The 24,800-nt window shown below is 43.1% G+C and overlaps 1 protein-coding gene across 1 annotated transcript in view; it reads left to right on the forward strand.

Annotated features, from left to right (window-relative positions):
• Positions 1 to 490: 490 nt before the first annotated feature.
• The window catches only part of LOC126335621 (uncharacterized), a 127,264-nt gene continuing 102,954 nt past the window's right edge, over positions 491 to 24,800 (forward strand). The window contains exon 1 of the mRNA XM_049999075.1: positions 491 to 597. Within this exon, the coding sequence (XP_049855032.1) occupies positions 517 to 597 (81 nt within the window). The 5' untranslated portion in view covers positions 491 to 516. The remainder of the gene's footprint in view (positions 598 to 24,800) is intronic.

Here is a 24,800-nt window from a genome sequence, read left to right on the forward strand (position 1 = left end):
TAGGAGGTATCCCCTGTCATTTGTTGCTTCAGGATAACTTGGCTGCAATTTCTGTACAGGAGAAAGTTTCCCGTATGTGAAAGCGGGGAAGTGCACCCTGGAGTAATTAAGAACTCTCTGTCCCGGAACTGATTCAAAATTTTATATCTGAGGATAAAAAATGTTCATTTACGAAACGGCATTTTGGACATAATCAGTAAAACAAAAGTTCTCCCTAAGAAAAACACCCGATGCTAGAATTTCATTTATACAGCATCATGAAGGCTTGATTGCACTACCACTGCTTACATTCCGCAAAACAGGAAGAGGACTATGTCATGCTGTCGTGACCGGCGAGCGTTAAACGGAAGATAATCACGGTGCACAAGCGTGCATGGAGAGGCGGCTCTTTGTTATCTCTGGACCATTCAGCAAAGTGGGACGCGCAGGACGTCACGCGTCACGCGTCACGCGACGCGGCGAGGCGAGGCAGCGAGCGCAGCAGTGAGCGCGTCGCGAGGCCCAGTCGTGTCCAGCATGGAGGCCCGAGTGATGCTGCTGGTGGCCGCAATGGCAGGCGCCGCGGCGCCCCGCGCAAGTGCAAACATCGCCCTCGCCGTGAGTGTCCGCGCTGCTCCTAGGTTTCACCAGGGGATGCGCCAACGCCTTTCCTTCCTTTGGAATTTTAGACAAATCCAACCTCCTAAGGGTCAACACCGTGGTTCTAACGTCACAGTCACTATCCAAAGTCACGTAAATTCTGTCTGCTGCATGCGTAATTCTCGTCATCCAGTACCAGATGGACACAAAATCTTTATTTTCAGAGTTCCACATAATTTTAAGCCGAACTGAAAAATTTAAAATACTGTCTAATAACATTCTACAGTCAAGATCGCATATATATTTCTTTCATTAAAACAACCGGTGTATACTGACTTTGCTATCATCTTCAGTTCTTAAAAAATCTTTTTTGTTATGAAACGTGTTATTTTAAGTTAGACACAAATCAAAATAAGTTTTGCATCACGTCGGTTCCGAGAGTTACGTAACCTATACAGAAAATTGGAACAGAGATCAACATAAATATCATTCCTGTCTCTCTGTATCTCCTCTATCTCCGAACAAAATCGCTTTGGTTCATTCTGAGAAGAATGGACACTTCCCTTGTTGAGAGCCCTTCGTTGCACAAAGTAACATTGCGGACGCAATCGAACCGTGGTATTGACCGTCTACGCATGATTGAACTCAGACGAGCCGTGTACCTCCTTCCTGGTGGAATGGCTGGAACTGATCGGCTGTCAGACACACTCCGTCTAATAGACGCTGCTCATGCATCGTTATTTACATCTTTGGGCGGGTTTAGTGGCATCTGTGAACAGTCAAAGGAACTGTGTCTGTGATACAATATCCACAGTCAACGTCTAAGTCCAATTTTTAATATTTAGAATATGTGCAGCGTATGAAAACAGATATGCTTCAACAGTATGTACTGAGTTCTCACCTGTGAGCGACGGGACCAATGACGTCATCAGTTTGGTCCCTTAGGAACTGACAAACACACACACACACACATATTCTAAATATTTAAAATTGGACTTAAATTCGTATAAGGTACTGCATCTGTACCTTGTGTGCCGCTTAAGGCGGATTTCCAATGTTTAGAATATGCACAGCTTAGGTAATCAGACGTGTTAGTGTGTACTGTGTTTCTATGATGTAATGATCATCTGTGAGCGTTTTATGCATGGACATGGCCATTTGCACAAGGTGCTTTATGTTTTTAAATATTTTAGTTATGCTAAAGCTTTTACAACGTGCTACTTTTTTATCCATATGACCCATTGGTTTAATTTTCAACTTACAATAAACATTTCACATAACTATCACATTTTTTATGCCCTAAAGATGACAGCAATGTCTGCTGAAACTAGTTGTTTTAAATAAAGAAATACTTATGCGATCTTGGCTTTAGAATGTTTTTAGCAAGTAAAATAGATCTCTATTTCTGTCTTCTCAAAATCAGAAAATTCAGTTAAAACACTGTCACAATCTACTCATTAATAGGTATAATGTATGTTAACGGTTTAACTCAAGAAGTTATTAATAAAGTTAGAAACTGTGTATACATCTTTTGTAGCTCAAAGTGTGAATGTAATCCAAACAATATTCGTCCAGTATTTGAAAATAACTTCCAAAAAGCTTCACACATTTCTTTTGTCACTGACGCCGCCCACCCACAAAATGACGAACGGAAAAGAAAGTTACTACATCTTCGCTGTTCATGCAATGAAACTTCAGCATCGCGCATGTCAGTATAAATTATTACTTCTTTACTACTACACCTGTGTGCAACATACTGCAGTGGGAACTTCTGCCACCGAATGTACCAGGATGACCAAATGTAGAGGGAAGAGGTAGAAGGCAATATATTGAGACTCATGCTAGCTTTCCCAGTGATTTATTGCTTCCAACTACAGTGTCGTGTTCCCTCCAGTCTGTGTCACCGGGTCCTGCAATGCTGAGCACACCACTTCACTGTCTGCAAAATGGCTTGGCGTGGAATGGCTGCCTCAGCGACCCATGCTCGCACTGTGAGTCGACTGGTGACTCAGCACTGCTTCAGGCACCCAGCTGCGTGCTTCTCGCCGGCGTGGTTGAGATCGCGGCGACAACAAGCGCCCGCGATCCGGAGTCCGGCTCCGGTAACGAGCCATGGAGTGCCCGCCACTGGCTGGCTACGGACCCCACATCGGCATCAGAGGGTCGAACAACTGACCCGCCGTGGACTGTTACGCTGGCGCCCCATCTGCTGCTCTGTGTAACTGGTCGTGTGACACGCCCCGCCGTCCAGGAGAGCTGCAACACTTCAAATGAATCTTGTTAGAAACCCGCACCTATTTATACGAGGCTGTGCGCCTCTGTTTTGCCATACGCGCTGCTTCACGTCACGTACTCATAACAAGCTAGGTTGGCCAGTGGGCCCCTTCTGCCTGTGATTTGCGACATGCAAAACAGCTACGCCTACTCTTTCAGCAGTTTGATGGTCCTGTGGACTCTATTCTACTTTGCAACTGTTGTTATGCATAACTCATTTTAATTCAACCTGCACCTGTCTGTAACTTGTGCTCAGAATATTGCACAAAGCTAACTTTCCCTATCCTAAACGGTGATGCCGCTACATTCATTATTCCCCTTTTTGGAAAGACTCGCTCCCCTGTTCGACCCTAAACTAGCTCTTAAATTGTTTGGGTCGGCACCTATGACATTTTTCCGTACTTTCTGAAAACTTAAATGTGGTCTAGTGCCCCTTAAAACCAAGACATGAAACAAAACGAATAAATTCCTTAGTGGACGACCACTGTTCGATCAACCCCTTTCCTATTCGTCTCACGCCCTCGGTATCCAATTCACTGGGACTTGGACTACCCTTGGTTCTCTCTTGGAATTAGCTCTCCGCCTGATCAGAAAGAAAACGACACATAACAAAGTTAAGGCTGCCATGGCACTTGGCACAGAGGTGCTGAAAATGATCGTTATTTGGCGTTACCTGTCCCTAAACTGAGCGACATGTTGCACAAGCTGTTCAGCTGATATGCGCCCCTTTTGCTCTAAAATGCTTTATGGATCTCAACAGACCTGCTCCAGAGTTTGATTTAACAAGGTCAGATTCTGCCTAGGCAAAATGTCTAAAGTGGCTTCTGGCCAGTACAGCTGTGGCTGTGTAATATTCAACTACGTGACTCCTGAAATCGATGCTAGCAGGTGGAAGGTTGGTCCTATTATGTTACACTTAGTTCCATTGCTTCAAATTCCGCTCCCCTCGAGCTCTATACGTTTCTCTTCTTCAAACACTCCCCGCTCAAAACAACTTGCTACTACTACCAAATTCTCGTAGGTGGAGAACTTACTATGCATACCGACCCGTTGCAAGCTCAATTTTGGCTCCACAATGTTCCTTGAACCGTCTATTCCTTTCCCCCTGGCTAAAAGTTACTGTACCGTGCATGTATCCCATATTTGTAGCCTCAAGGATTTTCCTCGAAAATTCACCATTTTTGATCCAAACCCAACACCGATTGTGTGACTACTTTCATCTTTAACTTCACATTACACGAACTTGTTCAATAAACACGACTTCCCTGACCCACCACTGTCGATAGCTAAAAATTTAAACAGTAAATCGTAGGACTCTGGAGTCGTTCAACATATATTTATTACGGCTTTGCCGCAAAATTTAGTCCTACGCATTTATTTCACCAGAATTGCGTTTGATTTCTCATCCAACAACACTCCACATATGTCAGACGCTACGCTTCCCGTTTCAGTGACCTGAGGACAGGGATCACCATCATCCTTCCGCCCTCTTCAAAGGAACAATATACAAGGCCTAAAAGAAACTACAAATACTCTACTATTTTCTGCATCGCACAGTATATGGTACTTCATGTTGTACACTATCCTCCTGGTTTTCTCTGTGCTTAGCACCTCTCGTCACTCTCTCTTCCTTCCTCCTTCCTTCCTGTGATACTCCGGGAATCACATCCGGGCAACTCTTAAATGGCTGTAACCGCCCAATGTCTACTATCGTTGTTCTAGTTGGCAGCTGAAGCTTAACATTAACGGAGGATGTGGTTTCAACAACTTGGTAAGGCCTTTGATACCCCGTGAGGAACTTTGTTTTCTGGCTCTGGCCGCGCGGTTCTAGGGGCTACAGTCTGGAGCCGAGCGACCGCCACGGTCGCAGGTTCGAATCCTGCCTCTGGCATGGATGTGTGTGATGTCCTTAGGTTAGTTAGGTTTAATTAGTTCTAAGTTCTAGATTACTGATGACCTCAGAAGTTAAGTCGCATAGTGCTCAGAGCCATTTGAACCATTTTTTTTTTTTTACTGCGTCTTCCTGCCTTTCCGAAGTCTTTGTATTCATCTTTTGTACCCGTTTCCAAATATCCCGAATTGTCCTTGCAAATTGACGTACAGATTCACCGGTCCTTCCTTTCTGTAGCCACAGCAAATCAAATGGTGACGGCATTTCTCGCCCGAACATTACCTCATATGGAGACATAGCGGTATTTGCATGGACTTTTGCATTGTATGCCCATACAATGTGCTTTAAATATGCCACATAAAAACTCAGCATCTTCCCGATTGTTCTGTGAACACATTTTGTCCTTCTGTTGGCCTATGGATGCAACGCGCTCGTCCTCAACTTCTTTACGTTCAACGATTTACACAGTTCCTTCACTAAATCCGACATGAGGTTGGTCCCTTGGTCGGTAATTATCGTCTCCGGTACACCAAACTTCAAAATCCAGTTGTTTACTAACGCTTGCGCGACCATTGCTGCTGTTGATTTGGCACAGCCACCGTCTATACATACCTCGAAAAATGGTCTATTTATGTCGAACGAGTCTGTTCCCCTATGGTGTTCGCCTGAAACGTCCTGAAACATCGATCCCCAGCACAGAGAACGGACATGTCGCTTCCGGCAATCATTGTAGCTGTATCTGTTTCCAGCTCAAATCTGTTATCTGTTTTCTGCGAACATGGTATATAATTCTTGACCTACTGATCCACATCTACTTTTCTACCTCTCCACCAATACCTCTCCGCCACTCTCCTGTTCGTCGCTCTACACCATCCATGACCAGATAACACGTGATCATGTGCTTCCTATAAAACCTCATCTCTCAACTTCACTGGCACTACTATCCCTGGCCTTAACTTCGTTTCCTTGCACAGAGGACCGTCGTACATATTAAATTGTGGCTGTGTCCGATACAATTTACAATCGTTGTCCGCATCCTGTAATTCTTGCAATACTGCTAGGTCATATCCTATGACTTCTACTTTTGCCGCCTTCCTACTAAGTGCACCCGCATTACTGTGCTTCTTCCCAGGCCTGTGCACCACCTCGTAGTCGAATTCTCTAAGTCTCTCAGCCCATCTAGCGAGTCTAGTGGACGGATCCTTCAACCCAAACAACCACTGCAATGCAGCATGATCTGTCACTACTCGAAATCTTCTCCCATGCATATAACATTTAAAATATGTGATTCCACAGATTACGCTAAGCATCTCCCTCTCTGTTGTTGAGTAATTCTTCTCTGCTGCATTCAACTGCCTAGATGCATAGGCTACAGGATGTCTGTTCCCATCAATTTCGTGACTAAGAACTCACCCTAATGCTTGATTCGATGCATCGCATGCTAGTATAAACTCCTTTTCAGAATCTGGGAAAACAAGAACCGGACTTGATGTTAACACTTCTTTCAGTTTGTCAAACACTTTCTGATACTCTTCTGTCCACTCAAATTTCACACCCTTCCGTAACAATCGCGTCAACAGCTGTGCTAAATCTGTAAAATCCTTCACGAACTTTCGATAGAAATTGCAAATTCCGACGAATGACTGCACTTAATTAACTGTTTTCGGTTCCCGAAAATCCCTGTACCAACCTCCAATCTGTTCGCACTCCGTCCTTACTGATAATATGATCCAAATATTTTACTTCGTCTAATTCAAAATGACGCTTCTCCAGGCACAACGTCAAACGAGCTGCTCTTAACCTCATAAAGACTTCCCTTAACCGCTGTCTATGTTGCTCCATACTGCTTGAAAATACTATAATGTCATCCAAATAAACTAGACACTCCCGTGGTTTCAGACCCCTCAAGACACTGTCTAGCAACCTCTGAAAAGTTGCCGGAGCGTTTTTCAAACCGAATGGCATTCTAATGTACTGGTAGCGGCCTCCAGGAGTAGAGAAATTTTTTGGGCGATCCTATGGATCCACCCCTAACTGATGATAACCACTTGTCAAATCCATCGTAGAAAAGTACTGACAGTGTCCTAAGTGATCCAAAGTCTCCGGTATGTTTGGAATGAGGTATGTGTCCGGTAGCCACAACTGACCCTGTATTTCTTAGTTCCACCCATAGATTTTTTAGGCACAACGACAATGCCCGCTCCTCAGCAACTCTTACTGTGCTCTATAATACCGTTCGCAAGGTGCTGATGAATGAAATCCTCTACAATCGGCTGCAAATACCTCCTTATTCTGTATGGTTTACGGTAAACATGTGCTTCATTCCCTCATGGTATCCTATGTTGAACTAATGGAGTTGCTGATAACGGCGCTTGTGGAAAAAACAAATCCTTAAATTCCCACAATAATTCTTGCATATGCTCTCTTTCTCCTGCTTTCAAATGCTTAATTTTGTCATTCAGTGCTGTTCTATCGATAGTTAGTTAGTGGATCGCTTCGCCTACCTCTCGAACACCAGTCTTCGTCATCTGGCACATCCAAATTTGCTTCTAAAACTCCTTTCCACTAATTCGCGTCTACGGTGCTAAAATTATGCACGTTCACGGGAACTCCTAGCCTGTCGTTACCCTACTGTACAACACTACGTTTCACAAAAGAAAGCAATGGACCCAAAACTTCATTATCCTCCAATGTTTCAATAACACATACTGTACCCACACTTACCCAAAGCATCCATGCCCGAGGCAGAATTCGAACCTGCGACCGTAGTGGTCGCTCGGTTCCAGACTGTAGCGCCTAGAACCGCATGGCCACACCGGCCGGCGACGAATGTCTCGCCAATATACTGCCGATATGGTTGCGCTATCGGTCCGAGGATGGCATGCACATGTCGTTCAGCCATTATGGCACCTTCCATGATCACCAGCGGCGTATGTCGGCCTCACATAATGCCACCCCAAAACAGCAGGGAATCTCCACCTTGCAGCACTCGCTGGGCAGTGTGTCTAAGGCTTTCAGCCTGACCGGTTGCCTCCAAACACGTCTCCGACGATTGTCTGGTTGAAGACATTCGTCGCACTCATCTGGTTTCTTTTTTCTTTTTTTTTTTTTTTTTCATCAGTCTACTGACTGGTTTGATGCGGCCCGCCACGAATTCCTTTCCTGTGCTAACCTCTTCATCTCAGAGTAACACTTGCAACCTACGTCCTCAATTATTTGCTTGACGTATTCCAATCTCTGTCTTCCTCTACAGTTTTTGCCCTCTACAGCTCCCTCTAGTACCATGGAAGTCATTCCCTCATAGCAGATGTCCTATCATCCTGTCCCTTCGCCTTATTAGTGTTTTCCACATATTCCTTTCCTCTCCGATTCTGCGTAGAACCTCCTCATTCCTTACCTTATCAGTCCACCTAATTTTCAACATTCGTCTATAGCACCAGATCTCAAATGCTTCGATTCTCTTCTGTTCCGGTTTTCCCACAGTCCATGTTTCACTACCATACAATGCTGTACTCCAGACGTATATCCCCAGAAATTTCTTCCTCAAATTAATGCCGGTATTTGATATTAGTAGATTTCTCTAGGCCAGGAATGCCCTTTTTGCCATTGCTAGTCTGCTTTTGATGTTCTCCATGCTCTGTCCGTCATTGGTTACTTACTACCTAGGTAGAAGAATTCCTTATTCTCATCTACTTCGTGACCATCGATCCAAATACTAAGTTTCTCGCAGTTATCATTTCTACTTCTTCTCATTACATTCGTCTTTCTCGATTTACTCTCAATCCATACTCTCTACTCATTAGACTGTTCATTCCGTTCAGCAGATCATTTAATTCTTCTTCACTTTCACTCAGGATAGCAATATCATCAGCGAATCGTATCATTGATATCCTTTCACCTTGTATTTTAATTCCACTCCTGAACCTTTCTTTTATTTCAATCATTGCTTCCTCGATGTACAGATTGAAAAGTAGGGGCGAAAGGCTACAGCCTTATCTTACTCCCTTCTTAATACGAGCACTTCGTTCTTGATCGTCCACTCTTATTATTCCCTCTTGGCTGTCGTACATATTGTATATGACCCGTGTGTCCCTATAGCTTACCCCTACTTTCTTTTAAATCTCGAACAGCTTGCACCATTTTATATTGTCGAACGTTTTTTCCAGGTCGACTAATTCTATGAACGTGTCTTGATTTTTGTTCAGCCTTGCTTCCATTATTAGCCGTAACGTCAGAATTGCCTCTCTCGTGCCTTTACTTTTCCTAAAGCCAAACTGATCGTCACCTAGCGCATTCTCAATTTTCTTTTCCATTGTTCTGTATATTATTCTTGTAAGCAGCTTCGATGCATGAGCTGTTAAGCTGATTGTGCGATAAATCTCGCACTTGTCAGCTCTTGTCGTCTTCGGAATTGTGTGGATGATGCTTTTCCGAAAGTCAGATGGTATGTCGCCAGACTCATATATTCTACACGCCAACGTGAATAGTCGTTTTGTTGCCACTTCCCCTAATGATTTCTGGTGAAATGTTATCTACCCCTTCTGCCTTATTTGACCGTAAGTCCTCCAAAGCTCTTTTAAATTCCGATTCTAATACTGGATCCCCTATCTCTTCTAAATCGACTCCTGTTTCTTCTTCTATCACATCAGACAAATCTTCACCCTCATAGAGGCTTTCTTTGTATTCTTTCCACCTATCTGCTCTCTCCTCTGCATTTAACAGTGGAATTCCCGTTGCACTCTTAATGTTACCACCGTTGCTTTTAATGTAACCAAAGGTTGTTTTGACTTTCCTGTATGCTGAGTCTGTCCTTCCGACAATCATATCTTTTTCGATGTCTTCACATTTTTCCTGCTGCCATTTCGTCTTAGCTTCCCTGCACCTCCTATTTATTTCATTCCTCAGCGACTTGTATTTCTGTATTCCTGATTTTCCTGGAACATGTTTGTACTTCCCCCTTTCATCAATCAACTGAAGTATTTCTTCTGTTACCCATGGTTTCTTCGCATCTACCTTCTTTGTACCTATGTTTTCCTTCCCAACTTCTGTGATGGGCCTTTTTAGAGATGTCCATTCCTCTTCAACTGTGCTGCCTACTGCGCTATTTCTTATTGCTGTATCTATAGCGTTAGAGAACTTCAAACGTATCTCATCATTCCTTAGAACTTCCGTATCCCACTTCTTTGCGTATTGATTCTTCCTGACTAATGTCTTGAACTTCAGCCCATTCTTCATCACTACTATATTGTGATCTGAGTCTATATCTGCTCCTGGGTACGCCTTACAATCCAGTATCTGATTTCGGAATCTCTGTCTGACCATGATGTAATCTAATTGAAATCTTTCCGTATCTCCCGGCCTTTTCCAAGTATACCTCCTCCTCTTGTGATTCTTGAACAGGGTATTCGCTATTACTAGCTGAAACTTGTTACAGAACTCAATTAGTCTTTCTCCTCTTTCATTCCTTGTCCCAAGCCCATATTCTCCTGTAACCTTTTCTTCTACTCCTTCCCTTACAACTGCATTCCAGTCGCCCATCACTATTAGATTTTCTTCCCCTCTTTACATACTGCATTACCCTTTCAATATCCTCATACACTTTCTCTATCTGTTCATCTTCAGCTTGCGACGTCGGCATGTATACCTGAACTATCGTTGTCGGTGTTGGTCTGCTGTCGATTCTGATTAGAACAACCCGGTCACTGAACTGTTCACAGTAACACACCCTCTGACCTACCTTCCTATTCATAACGAATCCTACACCTGTTATACCATTTTATGCTGCTGTTGATATTACCCGATACTCATCTGACCAGAAATCCTTTTCTTCCTTCCACTTCACTTCACTGACCCCTACTATATCTAGATTGAGCCTTTGCATTTCCCTTTTCAGATTTTCTAGTTTCCCACCACGTTCAAGCTTCTGACATTCCACGCCCCGACTCGTAGAACGTTATTCTTTCGTTGATTATTCAATCTTTTTCTCATGGTAACCTCCCCCTTGGCAGTCCCCTCCCGGAGATCCGAATGGGGGACTATTCCGGAATCTTTTGCCAATGGAGAGATCATCATGACACTTCTTCAACTACAAGCCACATGTCCTGTGGATACGTTACGTGTCTTTAATGGAGTGGTTTCCATTGCCTTCTGCATCCTCATGTCGTTGATCATTGCTGATTCTTCCGCCTTTAGGGGCAATTTCCCACCCCTAGGACAAGAGAGTACCCTGAACCTCTATCCGCTCCTCCGCCCTCTTTGACAAGGCTGTTGGTAGAATGAGGCTGACTTCTTATTCCGGAAGTCTTCGGCAGCCAATGCTGATTATTTATCAAAATTTATGCAGTGGCGGGGATGGAACCCGGGACCGAAGGCGTTTTGATTATCCCCGCCACTGCATAAATTTTGATAAATAATCAGCATTGGCGGCCGAAGACGCTACCCCTAGACGCTACCCCTAGACCACGGGCCCCATCAGTACCTATATGTACCGCACTGCATTATGTCGTGGTTGCAAAGATGGACCCAGCCATGGACGTCGGGAGTGAAATTGCACATCATGCAGCCTATTACCCACAGTTTAAGTCGTGCTGTGGCTGCACGAAAAGCAGTATTCAACATGGTGGCGTTGCTGTTAGTGTTCCTCCGACCGACACTGCAGTAGTAACCCTTGGGCGGCCTGAGCAAGGCATGTCATCGACAGTTTCTGTCTCTCTGTATCTCTTCCATGTCCGAACAACACTCTGAGACGCCTGGACACTTCTCTTGTTGAGACCACTCCTGGCAGAAAGGAACAATGTGGACAGTGGTCGAAGCAGATTTAAAAACAGAAACAAATGATGGCTTAAATAGTCTCAAAACTGAAACCATTGCTGGATTCGAAAAAGTCCGCGAATATCACCAATACGAACGGAAGGTTCAAATGGATCAAATGGCTCTGAGCACTATGGGACTTAAATCTGAGGCCATCAGTCCCCTAGAACTTAGAACTACTTAAACATAACTAACCTAAGCACATCACATACATTTTTGCCCGAGGTAGGATTCGAACCTGCGACCGTAGCTATCGCGCGGTTCCCGACTGATGAGCCTAGAACCGCTCGGCCACCACGGCCGGCTACGAACGGAAGTTAATGAGCAGTTTACTAAAATCTGGAGAGAGGCGAGAGATTCGCGCGAGCTTATACAATCGTTAATGGTTGACCAGAAAGAGATGCGTTATGACGTTGATCAGGTGCAGGATGCAGTGTCTTATGTTAATGAAAGAGATGATAATTTAGCACATAAGACGTGTGGTAAAAAGCAACAAATAGTGGAAGAGCTCACTGTCAGAAAATGCGTCACGCGAGTCGCATTAAAAAGATTCGATACACGCATTGAAGACATCGCCTCGAAAAATCAGAAACAGTATGAACATCTTCTTACAGAACTGAAGCAGTGCATCGAGAACCGTACAGAAAGCTGTAGTGAGGCAACGGAATCGGTAGTATCACTAGACATAGTGATGGACAAAAATCCAGAAGTAAACAACTCAGTTGTGCAATCTTTCGTAGCAGTAGCGGAAACACAAAAAAATCATTAGATTCCAGTCGTACATCCACAAGAGGTTGCGTCAGTAGTTACCGAAACGAAACAGAAGCAAATGGGAAGAGAGAAGTTAACACAGGTGAACGAAGCAGGTAATGTGTGGTCACAGCAGACACTGGAGCGAGAAACGGTAAATGCGGCAACTCCAACAGAGCGGCAGCCGACCCTCCGAACGTACGCGAGTGACGCGAGAACAGAGCAAGTTGCGACGACACATGCACCAATTTCTCAATTTCCAAGTGATAGTTCAACGGGTTATAAACCGCAAGTCAATATGAATCAAACAGGAAAATAAAAGACTGATCCAGTAAAGGGAAATTTAAACGAATATTTCAGTCCGATACACGAGGAACGGTACGGTTTAGATAAGTGCACACCACTGCGTAGAAACGAAGGCAGATGGGACGTAAATCTGTCATCTCAGAACCCAAATATGGTAGAACAAATACATGAAAATATGACAGTTGAAGGGAACGGGTAATGCTGTGAAAACACAAACGCCGTATGGTGGAATAGAAAAATTTTACAATGATCACCTTTTGACAGTCAGAAAATACCAACATTACAAAGAAAGCGGGAACGGCTTACACCCATGCACTTTTATAAATTAATTCCCGATCGGTTTACCAGAGCATTGGCCCCTTATACATAAACTTGACTTCATTTGTGGGCATATGGACGGCGCAATAGCGGAAACAATGCAAAGAGTAGCTGCAAATGGTATGAGCAATTTAAATCCGCATTCTTGGAGCGATTCTGGTCCACGGAAGCCAAAAATAGAATAAAGTATGGATTGTTACAGAAAGAGTTATTCGAAAATTCAGGAGAAAAGAAACCAGTTAGATTTTTCGAAGAAATGACAAAAAAGAATCATTGTTTAGATAATCCATATAGTGATGGGGAACTGACACGTATATGCACAATCAAGTTACCGTTACGATATCAGCAGTCACTGGTTGATAGGAGATAATATACAAGCATTTAAAAGGATGTTAAGAGAACCTGAATTCATCTTCAGTGAAGATGACGCGAAGAAACATCGTACAGTGAGAGAAAACAATGGTATGGAGGACAATAGCAACAGATTAGGCTCTAACAATAATTACAATGACAATAATAACGTAGGAAAAGGTAATCATTTTGGAAGGAATGGTAATCGCCCATGGGATAACAATAATAACTATGGCTTTGGAAATACACAGAGGTCGAAAAATAATTATGGTTTTGCTGGGCCCCGTAAGTACCATAGTGGATTTGGTCCTAGACACTACGGTGGTAATTATGATCCAAGATATAATCACCGTGCAAACGAGGTAGGTAGGTTTAGAGGTTTTCAACAACAAAATCCATGCCACTCAGGAGGACATGGAATGGATAGAACGGTTGGCAAAGCTTTAGCAGGACAAAACACGCGAAATGAACTGGTACAGGAAATCGAATTGAGCCCACCAAACCCAGTTAAAAGACAGAATTGACAAGATGAACGTTACGAAGACCAGTCACAAGCAATTCAATCGTAAAATGAAGTTAATTATATAATTAAACATGTAAATAGACTTAGTTTTGATCAGCAAGATTCTGAAGTAGGTTTAGGGAGTAATCGGATACAAACACCAGCATTCTGGGATTCAATTGACTGGGAATCGACCGATGTTGAGGAACAGGAGTTATTAACGGTGAATATAGACAGTAGTACAAAAACTGATGATGACAAAATTGTAAAAGATGTCGCTTATTTATACGAAACGGAGAGAGAAATAGTATGCCAAGAGCATAAAGCACCATTGATAACACCAATAGCGATATCTAAGGCAGATTGTAACACAGGCGTTTAATAAAGATTATGGGCAAATAACTTCATCCCAAAGCATTCAGATGACAGGTGTTAAAAGTAATGAGGAAAATAAAGTGACGATAACAGTACAATGGGGAGAACAAGACTAGACAATTGACAGGTTAACCTATGATACATGAAAATGAAACTAAAGCTCCTCACGAGGTGCAACCGATCGTTCGGATTGAGGTAGGTGACATGCTTGTAGACGTTACTCTTGGTACCGGAAGCGAAATGATGGCAGTTTCGGAAGGACTTTTTGAGAAATGTAACGCTGAACAGGCAGTACCAGTGTTACGGACAAAATGTCTTGAAGTCTAAGGACCGTTCGGGTGCATCAGCGGTGATTAGTAGACTAATGCGTGTAACTTTTTCATATCAGGGGCATGAAATAGAAGCGAAACTTACTGTACCCATAATCATAGGAGCCGACTTCATGGGTCAAAATCGAGTTACACTCAATGTGGACGAAGAGTATATGATACTCGGTAAAGTGTGTCTAAATTTTGAAGAGAAACTCAGACATGAAGAGATGTCAGGGGCTTACAAACAATTGACTATGCAACTCGAACTGTATCAATCGGAGGAGGGACATCCACGATATAGGAGGGCGAAAGAAGCAATGCCTGTAAATGACGATGTAATGGTGGAAATTCATCAAGAGATTGATAATAAGTTGCTACAAGTAAGGCACATCTCAGATACAGGCAAAGCCGAATAAGAAGGAGTATTGCGGCAAAATGCCAAAGTGTTTCTACCAAAACCTTGTGCCATTAAGAACTTTCAATATGAATTCCAGGTTAAAGAACACAGGCCATTTAGAGTGCCACCTTACACTATTCCACTGTGTTACTGAAGACAGAATTACACAAGATGATAGAAGATGACATTATTGAAACTTCAACCTCAACATACAACAGTCCCTTGTAATTTGTAGATAAGAAGGATGGGAGTATTAGGACAGTCATTGATGCAAGATAAATTCAATTATCATTCCTGAGAACGATCGCCCAGAAAAATTGGAAAGCTGTTACAAAAGTTCTTTGGACTTATGATTTTTTCTTCCCTTGATTTGAGAGCTAGTTTTTGTTAAATTGGACTAACACCTAAATGTAGAAAGTATGCCGCTTTTATCGCATTTGGGCGAAGTTATCAATTCAAAAGACTCCCTTTCCGACTGAGATCCTCTGCTGCTCTGTTTAGGGACTGTGTTTGAGAAAGAACTCAAAGAGCGTCACACCTGTTATGTTGATGACATTTTAATAGCAGAGCGCCGGCCGCGGTGGTCTCGCGGTTCTAGGCGCGCAGTCCGGAACCGTGCGACTGCTACGGTCGCAGGTTCGAATCCTGCCTCGGGCATGGATGTGTGTGATGTCCTTAGGTTAGTTAGGTTTAAGTAGTTCTAAGTTCTAGGGGACTAATGACCACAGCAGTTGAGTCCCATAGTGCTCAGAGCCATTTTTGAAAATAGCAGAGCCATCATGGAAACTCCATAATGAGGTGCTTGATAAATTGTTAAGGACATTAAAAGAATGTTGAGTAACCGTAAACGTAATGAAATAGAGTTTTGGGAATGAAAAGGTGGAATTTTTAGGCCATGTTAGCTCTGAACAGGGAACTGAACCTAATCCTAACAAACTGCAAGCCATACAGAACATAGGCACTGCGTGTAATCGAAAGACGTTGCGTGAGTTCTTGGGACTCATAAAATTCTACAAAAGATTCATTCGGATAGAATCCCTTGCTACCCCACGTTTATGTGCCTTAACTAGCAAAAATATGTCCTGGGTGTGGGATGACAAAGCAGAACAGGAGTTCCAACAATTGAAAAGGTCACTGTTTAAGCGCATCCCGATTTAACGAAGGAATTCTGTCTGGCAACCGACAATGCGAAAACAGGCTTGGGTGAGGTACTCTTTCAACAATATGAGGAAGACGGACAACGGATAAGAAAGACAGTAGCTTTCGCTAGTCGAGTCCTTACTAAATGTGAAAAAAGCTATTCAGTCACGAGGTTAGAAGCGTTGGCAGTAGTATGGGTGTTTCGTAGGTTCAGATACTTTTTGTTTGTGCGAAAAAACAATTTGTTTACAGACCATGAGGCACTTCACATTAAGTGCAAAAATATTGCAGCAGTATCGTTTTCGAGTCACTTAAGTGCCTGGACCATCAAATGTCATAGCTGATATCCTCTCCTGATTGCCAGAAGGAGTTAACAAAAGCAGAGAGAGCAATACGAAAGAAGAGCAAGTGTCATGTATTACCTAAAAAATATGACATTTGCAAATTACGTCACCAGTACCTTAAAACAGTTAGGCACGGGAACAAGACAAAGACCCAGACCTAGGTAGGGCAAGAAGACAAAGACCCAGACCTAGGCAGGGGAACAAGACAAAGACCTAGACCTAGACAAGATTAAAATTAAGTGGAAAAACAGGGAATCACGGGACATTAGACAATTCTGTCTCGTAAGGGGCAATGACTTATTCTACAGACGTAATAGAAATACACTCCTGGAAATTGAAATAAGAACACCGTGAATTCATTGTCCCAGGAAGGGGAAACATTATTGACACATTCCTGGGGTCAGATACATCACATGATCACACTGACAGAACCACAGGCACATAGACACAGGCAACAGAGCATGCACAATGTCGGCACTAGTACAGTGTATATCCACCTTCTGCAGCAATGCAGGCTGCTATTCTCCCATGGAGACGATCGTAGAGATGCTGGATGTAGTCCTGTGGAACGGCTTGCCATGCCATTTCCACCTGGCGCCTCACTTGGACCAGCGTTCGTGCTGGACTTGCAGACCGTGTGAGACGACGCTTCATCCAGTCCCAAACATGCTCAATGGGGGACAGATCCGGAGATCTTGCTGGCCAGGGTAGTTGACTTACACCTTCTAGAGCACGTTGGGTGGCACAGGATACATGCGGACGAGCATTGTCCTGTTGGAAAAGCAAGTTCCCTTGCCGGTCTAGGAATGGTAGAACGAAGGGTTCGATGACGGTTTGGATGTACCGTGCACTATTCAGTGTCCCCTCGACGATCACCAGAGGTGTACGGCCAGTGTAGGAGATCGCTCCCCACACCATGATGCCGGGTGTTGGCCCTGTGTGCCTCGGTCGTATGCAGTCCTGATTGTGGCGCTCACCTGCACGGCGCCAAACACGCATACGACCATCATTGGCACCAAGGCAGAAGCGATTCTCATCGCTGAAGACGACACGTCTCCATTCGTCCCTCCATTCACGCCTGTCGCGACACCACTGGAGGCGGGCTGCACGATGTTGGGGCGTGAGCGGAAGACGGCCTAACGGTGTGCGGGACCGTAGCCCAGCTTCATGGAGACGGTTGCGAATGGTCCTCGCCGATACCCCAGGAGAAACAGTGTCCCTAATTTGCTGGGAATTGGCGGTGCGGTCCCCTACGGCACTGCGTAGGATCCTACGGTCTTGGCGTGCATCCGTGCGTCGCTGCGGTCCGGTCCCAGGTCGACGGGCACGTGCAGCTTCCGCCGACCACTGGCGACAACATCGATGTACTGTGGAAACCTCACGCCCCACGTGTTGAGCAATTCGGCGGTACGTCCACCCGGCGTCCCGCATGCCCACTATACGCCCTCGCACAAAGTCCGTCAACTGCACATACGGTTCACGTCCACGCTGTCGCGGCATGCTACCAGTGTTAAAGACTGCGATGGAGCTCCGTATGCCACGGCAAACTGGCTGACACTGACGGCGGCGGTGCACAAATGCTGCGCAGCTAGCGCCATTCGACGGCCAACACCGCGGTTCCTGGTGTGTCCGCTGTGCCGTGCGTGTGATCATTGCTTGTACAGCCCTCTCGCAGTGTCCGGAGCAAGTATGGTGGGTCTGACACACCGGTGTCAATGTGTTCTTTTTTCCATTTTCAGGAGTGTACAAGTTCATGGGTAGCATGTATACCACAGTAACTGAAAAATAAATTCATTTGGTACACTCATCTGAGTAACAGCCATTTTGGTCCTAAGTAATGCTTTCTAAAGATGTCTTGTCACTTGGCAAATATGGAGCGAAGAATCAGACAGGTTCTAGCTAAATGTAAGAGATGCCACAAAGCCAAACAGTAACTTTTCAAACGAAACCACCAATGTTCCCTATCATTCCGGAGAAATTGAGACACATAGCGGCAACAGAACTCATAGGTCCTTTGCCCCATACACAGAGAAGTCATGTATTCATTTTCGTAGTTCTAGAACTAACCTCAAAATATGTGACACTTACACCGTTGAAAAAAGCAACGGGAAGGAGCATAAGCCAAGTGCTGACACGAGATTTCCTTCGACTAGTTGGTCGTGTCGATGAAATGCTATCGGACAATGGACCACAATATCCTTCAGCTCAATGGTAAAACACGCTGCGGCGACATAAAATTAAACCTACCTACATTTCATTAAGAAATCCTAATATTAACATGTCTTGGAAGGTCAAGAGTCTAATGTGTGATATGTTTGTCAAAAATAGAGAATATATAAATATGAATGGGTTTAGGTATTCCAAGATGTCAGTTTAAATTTTGTAAAGTAATTAGTAGGGTTAGAAATTTAAGATGTTTGTAAAAGTCAAATCTGAAAATTTTTGTAAAGTTATAATGCGTAGATTTAAGATATTGGGGAATATAAACATAATAATTTCTACACTTCGCGGACTTCTCAGCAACTGTATAAATATTAATTTTAAATTAACAACATCCTCATTTGCAATGTTTACATTTCAGTTGGGATAACCCAGCCTTCTTCAGAATAAAAGGAACTACGATGTGTTCATAATGGACAACGTCAAAAACTAAAACCTATAGTAATAAATCGTCATTTTGCAGTAACTTATCTGGGAAACAGCCTCAGCCCCACTTCGCGACCGCAGTATGGCAGCAACGGATGTTAAATAGGCGTTATGGCTGTAAAGTCACGAGAATAACTCGGTTGACTTTAATATAGATCATAAAGCTATTTTTATAAGAAATGAAACTTTCTTAGAGTATGATTGATATGAAAGCTGGAGATAAATTGAAAAATATTGGAAAAGGGGAGGATAATGTTAAATTAAGTTTTTCTCAACTTCAGCACATATCCTTCATCATTTAACATTAATCAAGTTATCAAGAAAACAGTTTAGCCTCAAAGTTAAAAAAAAATTAGGATGATACAAATTTATAGGTAAGCTCAGAGTGTTCGAATTAAAATTAAAATTAAAATGTAGGCAACTATATTGAAAGAAAAGGAACTTAGATTAGTTAAATAAAATTGTATAAAAAATCAGAAAATTAGAAAGAGTGTTAAATTTTGAAAGAAAGAAGGACATCACTTAAGAGCTCAGATCCGCAAATTGAAATTCAGTACAATGTAAAATAGAATGATAAAGAGACTACATCGAATCACTGTTTAAGGTATACAAAATATTAAAATAGGTAGTTGGTTAGTAAATATGTCAATTGCTACAGTCAGCAGTTGCAAACCATTTTGCACTGACTTCAATCAATTTCTCAACTACTGATTGACCCAGCGCAAAACTGAACACGGAAGGAGGAGGATATGTAAAGTGGCAGAATAAATGAAGATCAATTTCGCACCTTACATAAGAGTACATCTTAATGGGAAGGTGAGTATGACACCTAACTTACATCGGCGGTAATGAGCAGATTTGCCTATAAGTATGTAATGCAAAAGGGATGACACTCAATCGACGACATTAACACACCGTTCCTTTACAACGCATGTCAATGAGCAGAATGTGAAACAAGCAGCGAGAGGAAACTTTTTGTGTGGAAGCAGAGGCCGCACCACGGGAGGCACCACGAAAACCTCTCAGTGGGCGTCCTGCAGCGGGAGTCGGCGAGCGGACAGGTCACTTGTACTGGAGAACAAGTAACGGGCCACCACGAGTAGGACAGAAAGAAGCTTTGGAAAACTGTATTTCGGAATTCCAAGTGGACACGAACAAAACCAGTGACGCAGTTGATCATCTGAACAGAGAGTGGTACACATCTGACGAACGCATGTAACTTTGAGGCATCTGGGGTGGGCACAAAATGTACGACTGGCGGAAACGAACTAGGAAGCAGTAAAGTGACAAGATTTCGATGAAGTTTAATGGTAGGGCCCTTGCGATTGGCAGAGAGAGAGATTCCACAAAAATAAGAGGAACGCTCCTATTGGTCGGAAAAAAATCCATGATGTGGAGAACGAAAGAAACCAGGTGGGGAGACAGTTCGGCTACAGGAAAGACAGGAGTGAAATTTTCGGCAATTCATCTCTGAACTGGCACCACGTGCAGAATGGGGGGCATAACACTCTGTATGATGCACAGGAGAAAATTGTTTGAACACTGCATTCACTGCGGCTGACATTCAGCTAGATATTAGCTGCAGTGTTGTTGAGGTCCAACTGTGGAGAAACGAACCAGACAGTTAGTTAATTGTTCTTGTGAGGACTGAGAGGGCATTTAATAAACATGCTGCTCCAGCCATGCGCGTGCATATCGCCATATTCCGACACTAGGGATGAATACATGTTTTCTTGCATAACAAGAAAATAGGGAGAGTTTCTGCTGGAAAAATCAACAAAGGCTTAATTAGTTTTTATAGGAATTGAGGATGAGAGCAGCCACGCAGACGACAGATCATCGCAGCTAAGGTAAATACCGCTAGCAGAGGCATAAACTTGTTGGTTCACCAACGCTAAACTCGAGCGACGTTGGGTAATATTTTGCTCAACTTGTCACAAAACTAACGATCCTCCATAGGCTTGATTGCCATCCTAAATAATACCGATCTTTTAACCGGAATCAGATAATTTATCATAGTACTGGCCAACATCATGATGTAGTCGTAAGAACAATTTTGTAAAGAAACTTCGAGTTAAAATTTACTATTGTTGTGTTTTCGCTTTCTGAGGACGAGATGTGTTCGTTTGACAACTGTCGTAACATTGTCACATTGTAAACTATGTAAATGCTTGTATTTCTCTGATAAGATTGCAACATTTAACCAAAAATGTTTACAGCTTACACACTTGTTGTTCTGTCCTCAAAATTTTACAGGGGAAAGATTTGCCTGATGTGACAGAAGAAAAAACAGGAGTCGATTTAGAAGAGATAGGGGATGCAGTATCAGAAGCAGAATTTAAAAGAATTTTGGAGGACTTAAGATCAAATAAGGCAGTAGTGATCATTACATGCCATCAGAATTTCTAAAATTATTCAGGGAAGTGGCAACAAAACGACTATTCACATTGGTGTCATTGGTGTGCAAAATGTATCAGTCTGGCGACATATCATTTGACTATCGGAAAAGCATCATCCACACAATTCCGAAGCCGGCAAAAGCTGACAAGTGCGAGAATTATAGCACAATCAGCTTAACAGTTCTTGCATACAAGTTGCTTACGAGAATAATATACAGAAGGACAGAAAAGAAAACTGAAGATGGGCTAGATGGCGATCAGTTTGGCCTTAAGAAAGGTAAAGGTAGGAGAGAGGCAATTCTGACGTTGCGGTTAATAATGGGAGCAAGACTAAAGAAAAATCAAGACATGTTAATAGAATTTGTCGACCTGCAAAAAGCGTTCGACAATGTAAAATGGTTCAAGATCCTCGAAATTCTGAGAAAAGTTAGGTATAAGCTGTAGGGAGAGACGAGCCAACTACAATATGTAAAACAGTCAAGAAGTAATTATAAGAGTGGACGACCAAGAATGAAGTGCTCGTATTAAAAAAGGTGTAAGATGAGAATGTATCCTTTCGCCCCTTCTGTTCAATCTGTACATCGAGGAAGCAATGATGGAAATAAAAGAAAGGTTCAGGAGTGGAATTAAAATACAAGGTGAAAGGATATCAATGATACGATTCGCTGATGATATTGCTATCCTGAGTGAAAGTGAAGAAGAATTAAATGATCTGCTGAACGGAATGAACAGTCTAATGAGTAGAGAGTATGGATTGAGAGTAAATCGAGAAAGACGAATGTAATGAGAAGAAGTAGAAATGATAACTGCGAGAAACTTAGTATTTGGATCGATGGTCACGAAGTAGATGAGAATAAGGAATTCTTCTACCTAGGTAGTAAGTAACCAATGACGGACAGAGCATGGAGAACATCAAAAGCAGACTAGCAATGGCAAAAAGGGCATTCCTGGCCTAGAGAAATCTACTAATATCAAATATCGGCCTTAATTTGAGGGAGAGATTTCTGAGAATATACGTTTTGAGCACTTCTGGTGTACAGCATGGTATGGTAGTGAAACACGGACTGTGGGAAAACCATAACAGAAGAGAATCGAAGCATTTGAGATGTGGTGCTACAGACGAATGCTGAAAATTAGGTGGTTGATAAGGTAAGGAACGAGGAGGTTCTGCGCAAAAATCGGAGAGGAAAGTAATATGTGGAAAACACTGATAAGTAGAAGGGACAGGATTATAGGACATCTGTTATGACATGAGGAAATGACTTCCACGGTACTAGAGGGAGCTGTAGAGAGCAAAAGCTGTAGAGAAAGACAGAGGTTGGAATACATCCAGCAAATAATTGAGGACCTAGGTTGCAAGTGGTACTCTGATATGAAGAGGTTGGCACAGGAGAGGAATTTGTGGCGGGCCGCATCAAACCAGTCGGAAGACTGATGACAAAAAAAATGCAACTCTTTGCAAAGAAATTCCCCTGTTGTTATTAACACTTGTCTAGTGCGTTTGCTATGTAGTGATGTATCAAGACCGTTCCGCTCTTCTGTGAGTATTTCTGTCTTCCGAGTTTTCTTAAAGATTCATTTTTGTAATTTGAGAATGCCTGTGACGGAGCGGATTGGTTTTCAGGGCATGCGCGACACTGTGACGTCATCTGTTCAATATGGGCGTACATTCCCTGCCAAGTGCAGTGCCGTCGCGCTAACTATTTAGTGCGAGCAATGCCCCAATGTTCCTGGTGGAGCAATCTCAACACATACTTTCGAAACACTCTGGGAATAAGCACACGCGATTGTCCACTATCATTTTGAACACCCTGATGAACTAAAAGGTTATGTTCACGTGCAAAATTTCGGCGCACAACTGAGTTCTGGATACTGTTCAATGAATGGGGTGGAGACGTGCGAACGTAGTGCAACAAAATCTTGAGATCTGGGTCTGCTTCCTTGGCCTGTGCAATTTTTCTGTAGTGCAAGGGAAAAGATTCCATCAATTCAGAGTCCTACGCATCGATTTGGCAAGTGTAGACCAATCAGAAGGCGAGATAGGGCGTCTTCATTTCCATATTTTGCTGTAGGTCTGAACAGTTTCATGCTGATACTGAGAAAGCAGCAAAGTCCGCCGTTGCAAATTTTTGAGCAGTGCGTATAGGAGCGGGCTTGGACGGATGAAACAAGGACTGCAAAAGTTTGTGATCTGTCACTAAAAGAACTTCGACCATACAAATAACGATGAAATTTTGTCACACCATATACTATAGCGATAGCTTCTTTCTCAATTTGGTAATAATTGCACTGAGTTTGAGTTAACAACTTTGAGTCAAAAGCAATAGATGTGTCTTGTGAACCAATTCTGTGCCAAAGCACAACGCCGATTCCGCAGGAAGAAGCGTCGACTTGCAAAACTACCAGCTTGGCAGGGTCACAATGCACTAAACATCTGTCACTAAGCAAAGCATTTCTGAGTTTCTGAAATGCCTCTTGACGGTCTTTAGTCCACACAAAAGGTACACTTTCCCGACGCAAGCTATGCAATGGGGCTGCCATCTGTGCGGCGTTCGGTATGAACCGATTGTCACTTGCGTAGTATTGACTGACATTGCGAGCAACAGCAGGTCACGGATTGCAAGCAAATGAGATTGGACGGGGTGCTGACTGTTTAATACATGACCTAAGTACTGTGGTTCAGTTTGAAGAAAGTCACTTTTCGAGATGGCACTTGAGTCCGGCTTCCGACAAGAGTACGCAAATTAGTAATGTGTTCCTCTGGTGTACGACTTGAGGTGACAATACCGTCAAGGTAGTTTGAACTAAATGACACTTTTGCAGTCATCCGTTCCCAGTAACGATGAAAATTGACGGGTGCGGAAGCACTGCCTAAGGGTAAACGCAAATACTTGAACAGTCGTAGTTCGTGTTTACAACAAACACTTTCTGTGATTCTTCACCCAGTGGAATTTCCAAGTAGGCATCACGCAGATCTGTCTTAGAAAAGTAACGTCCTGCACCAATCCTGTCCGTCAGTTCCTGAGACCGAGGTAATAAGTGTCAACTGCTGTTTGTAGGTTGACTGTAGGCTTGCAGTCCACACAAATGCGAATGCGACCAGAAGGCGTAGGCAACAAAACGAGAGGACTTGCCCATTTACTAGCTCTAATGGGAGCAATTACATCAAATTCTTACAATTCTTTCATTTCACTGGCTACTTTGTTTCATAAATCAATTGTAAGGGGTCGGCCCCGGACAAACTTAGGCTGTGCATTGTGTTTCAATGCACCATGTGACACAAAATTTTTAGCTTTTTCCATTTTCTTCCGAAAATAGTTCAGCAAATTTTTTAAGCGAGCTTGCTAGCTACATTGTCTTTGGGCTTAAAAGCTGACATTAAAAATACATTGTCTTGGATGCTAAGT

This window comes from Schistocerca gregaria, chromosome 2 (genome assembly GCF_023897955.1).
Source record: "Schistocerca gregaria isolate iqSchGreg1 chromosome 2, iqSchGreg1.2, whole genome shotgun sequence".
Classification (NCBI taxonomy): Eukaryota; Metazoa; Arthropoda; class Insecta; order Orthoptera; family Acrididae; genus Schistocerca; species Schistocerca gregaria.